Source organism: Ovis canadensis, chromosome 14, assembly GCF_042477335.2.
Source record: "Ovis canadensis isolate MfBH-ARS-UI-01 breed Bighorn chromosome 14, ARS-UI_OviCan_v2, whole genome shotgun sequence".
Taxonomy (NCBI): Eukaryota; Metazoa; Chordata; class Mammalia; order Artiodactyla; family Bovidae; genus Ovis; species Ovis canadensis.
In genome coordinates this window covers 64,417,077-64,426,086 of record NC_091258.1, presented here as the reverse complement: position 1 = coordinate 64,426,086, position 9,010 = coordinate 64,417,077, and the positions used below count along the sequence as shown (strand labels likewise).

The 9,010-nt window shown below is 55.3% G+C and overlaps 1 protein-coding gene across 2 annotated transcripts; it reads left to right on the top strand.

Moving 5' to 3' along the window:
• Nucleotides 1-1,168: 1,168 nt before the first annotated feature.
• Nucleotides 1,169-8,255, top strand: LOC138418922 (cell adhesion molecule CEACAM7-like). Of its 2 annotated transcripts, XM_069550926.1 has the most exons (9): nt 1,169-1,401; nt 1,687-1,796; nt 2,283-2,642; nt 3,871-4,149; nt 5,252-5,363; nt 6,515-6,579; nt 6,897-6,928; nt 7,545-7,586; nt 7,833-8,255. In XM_069550926.1, exons 3-9 carry the CDS (start codon nt 2,336-2,338, stop codon nt 7,896-7,898), a joined length of 903 nt encoding a protein of 300 aa, XP_069407027.1. In that variant the 5' UTR covers nt 1,169-1,401; nt 1,687-1,796; nt 2,283-2,335; the 3' UTR covers nt 7,899-8,255. The 2 variants fall into 2 exon arrangements, with proteins under 2 accessions (XP_069407027.1, XP_069407026.1); XM_069550925.1 differs by lacking the exon at nt 1,687-1,796 and having other exon boundaries at nt 1,197-1,401.
• The last annotated feature ends 755 nt before the right edge of the window (nt 8,256-9,010 follow it).

Here is a 9,010-nt window from a genome sequence, read left to right as displayed (position 1 = left end):
TCCTGACACCCAGTTCTGGGTCTCTGTTCCTGGAGAAGGCAATGGCAACCCACTTCAGTATTCTTGCCTGGAGAATCCTGTGGACAGAGGAGCCTGGTGCGCTGCTGCCCATAGGGTCGCACAGAGTCAGACACAACTGAAGAGAATTAGCTCGTAAGCATGCATTGGAGAAGGAAATGGCAACCCACTCCAGTACTCTTGCCTGGAGAGTCCCAGGGAGGGAGGATCCTGCTGGGCTGCTGTCTATGGGGTCTCACAGAGTCAGACATGACTGAAGTGTCTTAGCAGCAGCAACAGCAGCAGTCCCTGAAAACAGACGCCAGGCTGGTGACAAGCTAAGGTAGAGACCAGGTCCCCTCTCCAGTCATCACACACGTAACCCCTTTCTCTCCTCCAGAGTCAGTGTGACCTTCAGGCGGGTCAAATATCTGCAATCTTCCCAGATATTTGAGAACAACAGGAAGACCCTGGGCATCCAGCTGGGTTTCTGTGTCACAGGAACAATTACCACCAAAATTTGGAAACCCCTGCATCTGTGTGTTGTGCTGAGGACAACACTGGGGTGAGTGGGATGGCCTAACCGCTGTTCTGGGGTCTCAGCCAGGCTGGGCAAGCGTGTCACCTGGCGGCTGCTGAAACAGCATTTCTAAGGTGTGACCTGGGGGTTCGCAGTCTTCAAGAAGCTCCACAGGTGATTCCCACGCACCGTGGGGAGGATGTCCCTGTGACAAGCGTTCCTGAAGCACCCCCCACCCTCAGGCTCCTCCTCTGAAGGGAAAAGCCAGAGGGGATGAAGGAGGGCTGTCGGGGAGGCTGAGTGTGCATCTGATCCAGAGCAGTGGGGACCCTGGACCCGGACACCCCAAGGTTTTGCTTTTCCAGACAAGGGTGTGTGTGTGTGTGCATGTGTGTGTAGATGTGTGTGTATCTAGGTGTCTGTGTGTAGCTGAGATGTAGGTATGTGTGAGTAGGAGTGTGTGGTGGGGTGTTGTGTGTTGGTGTGTGTGTCTGTGTGTCTGTGTGTGTGTGTGTAGGTGGAGAATCACTGCTCTAGAAGGCATAGGACTCAGCAGAGTTCCGGAATAGAAATACAGACAGAGGGGGAAGGGGGAGGGGCCACGAGGGAGGGAAGGAGGAGACGAGGGGGAGGGGCCTGGACAGAGACTCCGCCCCATTGGGCTGGGCCACGTGACCCTGCAAAGTGCTCCTGCCCATGGGCAGGCCCAGCACACAGGGGGAAGGACAGCAGAGCTTCTGCAAGGACTGCAGGGTTTGTGAGCGTCTCTGGAGAGGAAGTTCTCCTCACAAAGAGAGGGACACAGCAGACAGCAGGTACCATGGAGCCCCCTTCAGGCCCTGCAAGCAGGTGGCATGTCCCCTGGAGCAGGCTCCTGCTGGCAGGTGAGAGGGGACAGTGTTCAGGGAGGGGACGGAGACTGGAGAACGAGAGCCTGGCTGGTCCCTGGGGGAGACGGGGCTCTGAGAGGGGACAGGGGGCTTCTGTTCGGACCTGAGGGCAGAGGGCAGGGGACCGGGGAAGGAGGGGCTCAGCCACAGGAGACTCTGCTTGAGCTAGAGCTGGTGAGGGGCGGGAGGACTCAACTGCTGTAGGTTTTACGAGTTATTCTTCACTGACCAGTTTGTTGATAACTGAAGACATAATAACATTTTATTGTGTCACTACAGAAAAAGACATAAGCAGCACAGTAAACACTGTCCTTACGCGGCACCCTTAGAAACAGACAATTAAAACCAGGCTGTGGAATTCCTGGGAACTCTCCTTCCTTCATCCCCAGGTACTAATGTCTGGAGCCTGGTCCAGGCCCTGCGTTTCAAGCAGGATCAGACAAGCCCCTGCCCTCACAGAGCCCGCGCTGTGTGGGGAGGAAGACAGACAAGCAGAGAGATGGAGGGTGTGCTGGCAGGTGCTACAGGCGTCCTCCAGGAACCCAAGTGGGGAAGGGTCAGCAGTGAGCACGGAGGGCCTTTACAGCAGCTCTTCGTTGTGGGAGGCATTTCCCAACAGGCCCTGAGTGTGAGCAGGCGTGTGAGGGCAGCAAGGGGGTGAGCCGGGGACAGCTGGGGAAGCAGAGGAAAAAACGAGCCCAGAGGGGCTGAAGTGACGGGGGTCATGCTGCTGACCTAAATCCACTCACACATACATGCACACACACCCACACTAAGGCTGAAGGGTGAAGAAACCAGCTCAGGACCCAGGGCACCATTTTCCCATCCCCCACGCAGGTCACAGTATTAACTGATATCTCTCTCTTCCCTCCCAGTCTCACTCTTAACTTTCTGGACCCCGCCCACCACTGCCCAGCTCACTATTGAAATGGTGCCCCCGCTTGCTGCAGAAGGGTCGGATGTTTTTCTGGTTGCCCACAACGTGACAAAGATTTCTCTAGGCTATGCCTGGTACAGAGGAGAAAGGGTAGAAAACATCAAGCTAATTGCATCATATAGAGTAGATAATGATGCAACTATCTATGGGCCTGTGTACAGCGGACGGGAGGCACTTTACCCCAACGGAACCCTGCTGATCCAGAACGTCACTCAGAAAGACACAGGATCCTACGCCCTGCTCGTTACAAAGAATGATTTACAGACAGAAACACAGGCTGGACACCTTCACGTGCACCGTGAGTACTTCCTCTCTGACCTCGGGGTGTTTGGCAGGCGGGGGCAAGGGTGGAGGGTGGTGGTTGAATTCTGTTCACACAGGACTGACAGCCCCGGAAGGTGCCTCCATCCCCCTCTGCATTATGTCCCAGGTCGGTGTTTGAATATTCAGTGCAGGACACACGCTGTGGAGACAAACTCCAAAGGGTCAGAAATGCTTCCAGGAAGACAGGCCCTGCAGACACTGTGCAGAGAGAAGGACGGGCTGATGGAGGGACTCAGCAGAGGGACAGCACTCTCAGTCCAGCCCCCTGGCCCCTCCCTGTGACCAGGACCCTGAGGAAGACCCTGCAGGATTCAGGGAAGACCCTGGCCTGAGGGCCCCAGGGATCCTCACAGAGAAGCTCAGCCCCAGGAAGCCCCTCCCAGACCCTGTCCCAGGGCTCCTGCCTCCAGTGACACCAGGAAGCCTGTGCCAAATCCCTAGGCTCCCAACGTGGTCACCAGCCAGAGCTCAGCCCCGAGAGCCACAACGGCACAGGGGCAGAGCCTGGTCCTACTCCTGAGACTTGGCATGGAGAGCACACAGGTACAAGGTCCCCAGGAATCAACCAAATGCCCTGGGGGACTTGGAGACGCCAGAGAAATCTCAGCACCCCCAGAGAGGAACAGAGGAAGGAAGACACTCCTGGCAGCTCCTTGACCCCAGGGTGCCACCCAGGGAGCTCTCTCCCGAGGCTGGTTGATGAAACCAGGATAGATACCAGGTGGTCTCTGAATCCCAGGTCTGTCCATCAGTAAATGCTGCTGCACAGTCGACCCCCGAGGAAGCCTGTGCTTCTCCCAGACATAGAGCAGGTGGCCTCACACTCTGAGCTCAGATCCCCATGCATTTGTCTTGCCATACACAAGCATGCCTTATTCTTCAAAGACTCTGTCTGGCTGAGAGGCGAAGGATGCCAGTTTTGTTTGAAGGTGTTTCTAGAGGAGGCTAAGGTATAAAGAAAGGGAAAGTGTTAGTCGCTCAATCACGTCCCACTCTTTGCTACCCCATGTGCTATAGCCCAGCAAGTTCCACTGTCCTTGGAACTCTCCAGGCAAGAATGCTGACTGGGTAGCAATTCCCATCTCCAGGGGATCTTCCCAACCCAGGGAATGAGCCCAGGGCTCCTGCACTGGCAGGCAGATTCTTTACTGTCTGAGCCACCAGGGAGGCTCAGGGCAATGTTCTGTCTGTTATCTGCACAGCGGTGCTACCCACACCCGTCATCACCAGCAACAACTCCAACCCCAGGGAGCACAAGGACACTGTGGTGTTAACATGTGGATCTGAGACCCAGAACACCTCCTACATGTGGTGGATCAACAGTCAGAGCCTCCCCAAGAGCATGAGGCTAGAACTGTCCAAGGACAAGAGGACTCTCACAGTAGTCGCCGTGACAAGGAATGACCCAGGACCCTATGTGTGTGAAGCCCGGAACCCAGTGAGTGTCAGCCGCAGTGACCCATTCACCCTGGATGTCCTCTGTGAGTAACCTCTGTTCCTAGGTGACCTGAGCTGCCCACCCAAATGCACGTTGCCAGAGGCCAATCCACACCCATCCCTCTCAGGTCCGAGTACATGGGCCATCACCCCTGGACACCCAGACTGGCCATGACTTCCTGTCCCAGGCAAGTCCAGGCAGGTCCACCTTGAATGAAGCCAGGGAGGGGATGGGCTGCTCTGTGTTGATGGCTGAGGATCACCAGAATATGATGGGAGAAACGAATTAACGTCAGACTCACAATGAGTGAGCATGAAGGGTAATGATTGCAAATTTTTCAGACAAGCGTGTGAACAGCTCAGAAGGACCCAGGGCCCCCAGTACAGACCCGGAACTTCCCTTCCCTCTGATTGCACCACGTGTGGCTTTCTGCTCTTTGCTCCAAATGGTCCGGACACCCCACCACGTCCCCCACAGACTATGGACTCCAGTGGTGATGCTGTCCCAGACAAGCAACAGTGTCAGGACGGAGGATGCAGGGTCCCATCAGTGTAGGGTCTCCTCCCAGTCAGAGTCTGCAGATGAGACCCCACCTCCCCAGCTGAGCACTAGAGTGACCGTCAACACCTTTACAGCTTCCCTTGTAACTTCACTGGAAGTGGGTGCGTAATGAATGCAAGTAACGAGGACGTGGGTAGTCTCCTTTTGGAGCCTGTAGAACAATGCTTAATTAATTATGCAAAACAGCGAATTTTGTCATAGTTTGGTTATTGTTTGTGAGAACTGTTTGATTGTAGGTGTAGCTAAGAGCCGGCAATTGTGCCGGAAACAAAAAATCACAGGGAGGGGGCATAATGTGACAATAAAAGAGTCCTTCAGAGGAAAATGAACAGGACATGGAAATGGCTATAGTGAGAGAATGGAGAGTTAGAGCAAGTCCAGGGTTTCAAATCTGATTAAGAGGAAAATGATGCAACCACGTGTGGTGGAGGTGTCAGGAGGACACCGTGGTGACAAAGCAGACCGCCACACGGGGCTAAGAGCATTTCCTCCTCCTAACCAGGCCCTCCCGGAAGACTCCTCTGGGTGTTACCTCCAGGGAACTCAGACCCCATTTCCCTTCTCTCTTTCTCTTCTGCTTTCAGGGCAAGAAAACAGCCGAGCCCTCGGTGTGGGAGCCATTACTGGCATCGTGATTGGGGTCCTGCTTGTGCTGACGCCGCTGGCTGTCCTGGGGTATTTCATTTTCCTTCACAGGTACAGTGGCATTCCCAGATGCTGCTCCTGCCCCAGGTTGACGCTAGTCCTCGAGGAAGGACACCCCATCCTCCAATTTCCGGCCTGGATCTCCAGGACCTCCCCACTTCCCCACAGATATTCTCTCTCGTCCCTCAGTTCCTGCCTCACCTGGTATTGACCTGGGGGAGATTCCTTAACACCGTCCTCATTTATTTTGTTAATTAGTCACGAAGTTGTGTCCATCTCTTTTGCCACTCCATGGACTCCTGTGTCCATGGAATTTCCCGGCAGGAATACTGGAGTGGGTTGACATTTCCTTCCTCAGGGATCTTCCTCGCCTAGGGATCGAACCCGTGTCTCCTGCACTGGCAAGCGGATTCTTTATCTCTGAGCCACCAGGGAAGCCTTATTTATCAGTTAACAGAATTAAGACCCCTCCATGTCCTAGTTCCCTATATGTAGGCTGGCAGGTAGTAAGTACTCAGAAAAAGATATCTCTTCCTGTATATTTAAATCCAGCTACTCTATGAGGGGCAGTCATGGGGCCAGGATCTGAGGGACATCCTGACCAAGGACACACTTGGCTAGAGAGTGGAAGTCTGGACAGGCCAGGTAGGGTCAAATGCCCCCAGCTGGCAGATGCGTTAACAACAGCCCCGGATCATGAGACAGAACATCCTGCCGGGTCAGCGGGTGGTGGGATGTCTTTACACTTCAGGTCCAGGTGATGGAGACAGAGGACAAGGCCGCTGTCACATTTCAGCAGCTGCTGGGTGAGGGCAGGGGGCCACAGCAGCGACACTGCCCTCAGTGAGACCCCAGAGTCGCTGGCTTCCCTTTCCTCCCCACGCACTGGCCCTGCTCTCTCCATAAACATGATGTGTCCACTCAGACAAAGCCTTGTGTGGATGGATGCCTTTCCCAGAGCCCTGGTCCCTTCAGTGGCCACTTTCTTCTGAACCCTATTAGCCTATGGTCCTGTCCCTCTAGACTCGGGGCAGATATGGCTGCTTAAGGACTTTCCTCAGCTTCCTTGTTGGGCCCTCCCCTCTAAGCGGCCTTGGTGGAGAAAGAAGGTGTCTAGCCCCTGCTTGGACGTGAGGATCCTCCTGTCCCTTGTTCTGACACCAAAGCCTTGACCTCCCTCTACCCTCCTCACAAATATGCAGGTTTTTCTTCCCTAACCCCGGCTGCCTGAACAACAGAGGGAAGTGGCCCCCAGCGTCCACCTCAGGTGAGTGTCTGTTCAGCCCAACACAACGGGGTGCCCCGGGCAGGCCCTGCCCTGTCTGTTCCTGCCTGCCTCCCCCAGGGTCTCTGGCCCTTTCTCTGGGGCTTCAGCACAGGGGCCCTGACTGGCTAGTCTGCTTGTCCTGTGGCTTATAATCCTGGGAGGCTCCCTCGCCCTCACTGGGGTCAGAAATTGCCAGTGTCTCTCCCTTGGTGGGGCTCTTTCTCCCATGGTTCTCCAGAAGGTGGACTCTCAGCCTCTCCTGAGAGAATGGGCTAAGCTTCCTCACATGCTCGGTGGTAACTCCTGTCTCCTCCCAGGATGTGGTCCCTCTGGCAGCTCTGTCTCCCAGGTGAGTACATCCCTTCTTGCCTCTTCTCCCCAGTGTCCCCGCTTCACAGGCTCAGGGCAGGGGGACTGTCCAACCCTGATGCACTGTGCTGACCCCTTTCACTCGAGGGTAGTTGAAAGTCGCTCAGTCGTGTCCAGCCTTTGTGACCCCATGGACTGTAGACCGCCAGGCTCCTCTGTCCATGGATTTCTCCAGGGAAGAATTCTGGAATGGGTAACCATTGCCTTCTCCAGGGGATCTCCCTGACCCAGGGATCGAGCCTGGGTCTCCCGAATTGCAGGCAGATTCTTTGTCTTCTGAACCACCAGGGAAGCTCGTAAGAGTAGTTAGGACATGGCTAGTCCCACCAAGCTGGGAGCTGGATGCACTTCAGGGATGTGACCACCCACCACCTTATCCTGGGGCTGCCCTGGTTCCCTGACTTGACCTCAGGAGAACCTTGGAGTTGAGCCAGGAGGAGAGTGGGCACTGGATCATCAGTCAGGGGAGCCAGGCTAACCAGGGTGGGAAACAGAGCCAGACAGGATTTGGGGTGGGGGCGGCAGGCTTGGAGATGGTTGCTCAGAGAAAAGACTCTCCTTCCCTCTCTTCTGATGCCCACCTCCTCCATGCCCAGGCCTCCCGACCTGACGCCAGGCCTCCAGCTCCCATCTACCAGGTGAGTGTGGGGATCTAGGTTCTGGTCCCATATGCCCAAGGGGCAGAGGAAATGCCCCGCTGCACAGCTGGCTGTGTTTGAAGGTCCAAGAAATAGCAGGAAAGATGGAAAGGGGATGAAGGGGAGGTGGGTCTGGACCAAAAACCTCTGACACAAACAGACCCTGGGTGACCCGGGGCTGGAAAGTCCCTGGGAAGCCATCTGAGAAGGTTACATGAGCTTGGAGGCATCGGTTTTCTTTTGCAGGAATTACTACACCCGAACACAGATGTTTATTGTCATATCAGCCACAAAGCAGATGTGGGTCCTTAGTTCCTCCAGACTCGTCTCCTTAACAGACTGTGGGAAAGAGCTTACCTGAGACCCAAGACCTGAGTGAGGTCAAGAGGAAGAGCCTGAGGCAGAGAACCAGCTCTGAGACCTGAGGCTATTCAGGAGCCTGGGCCCAGGCTCAGGGTCCTCCTGGATTCCTGGAGACCCTGACAGGCTGCCCTGAACCCTAGATGGACCAGAACTCAGGCTGTGATTCCCACAGTGGGGAGAGGTTTCAACAGGGCAAGTGACTGGGCCCGTGACCCACTGCGGACCACCAGAGAGATCTGAATAAAGAGCACTTTCCTTCCGGCTGGAAAATGTACTGCCCTTGCGTCCTGTCCAGCAAGAAATTCACCTGAATCTCTGCTCTGGTCTCTCCATGGTTCCTCAGGGAAAGTATCAGCTCTAGTTACCAGACCTCCCCATCTATTTCCTGGAGGAAAGGAAGGAGAAGAAGGTGAGAATGGAGGGAGGGGGCATGCTAACAGGAAAGGAGGGTCACCAGACCCTTCGCAGGCACGTGGGCACTCTGCAGTCCTCACACTGCCCTGGGTTCCCAGGCACCTCCCAGTGCCTGCTCACCTGGCATGGGGTCTCTGGAGCACAGAATGTGGGACCATCTGAGACTCACTAGAACCCGAGTCAGAAACGACGAGGCGTGGGTGAGACCATATTATGGGTGAGGCCCCTTTGCAGCCTCTTGGTGTCCTGAGCCCTCTGGCCCTCCTGTCCAGGCCCTGCTGGCCCCAACTGGTGCTGCCTCCAAAGAATTTTTGTCGTTCAGTTGCTAAGTTGTGTCTGAGTCTTTGGGACCCCGTGGACTGCAGCACGCCAGGCTTCCCTGTCCTTCACTATCCCCTGGAGTTTGCTTCAACTAATGTCCACTGAGTCAGCGATGGCACAGGAACTTTTGTCTGTCCCCAGATCTAGGATCCAGAATGCCTTCTTTCTCCATGGGTTTCCATTGTTTCCCTACGGGCCTAAGCCCTGAGGACATCATTCCCTTAGAGGACAGAGGAGCAATCAGAGTCAGCAAAGTAAGAGGGACTCAGAAGCCATGCTCTGAGAAAGGTCCTCCCGGGAACTCCCCGTGACCTCTGTCCACTTCC

What these genes read in the sequence shown, in the direction of transcription:
- LOC138418922 (XM_069550925.1), top strand. Translation starts at nt 1,338, where the DNA reads ATGGAGCCCCCTTCAGGCCCTGCAAGCAGGTGGCATGTCCCCTGGAGC. An exon ending in GCCCCCAGCGTCCACCTCAG is followed by an intron (nt 6,580 to 6,896) that starts GTGAGTGTCTGT and finishes GTCTCCTCCCAG; the next exon opens with GATGTGGTCCCTCTGGCAGC. An exon ending in CTGGCAGCTCTGTCTCCCAG is followed by an intron (nt 6,929 to 7,544) that starts GTGAGTACATCC and finishes CTCCATGCCCAG; the next exon opens with GCCTCCCGACCTGACGCCAG.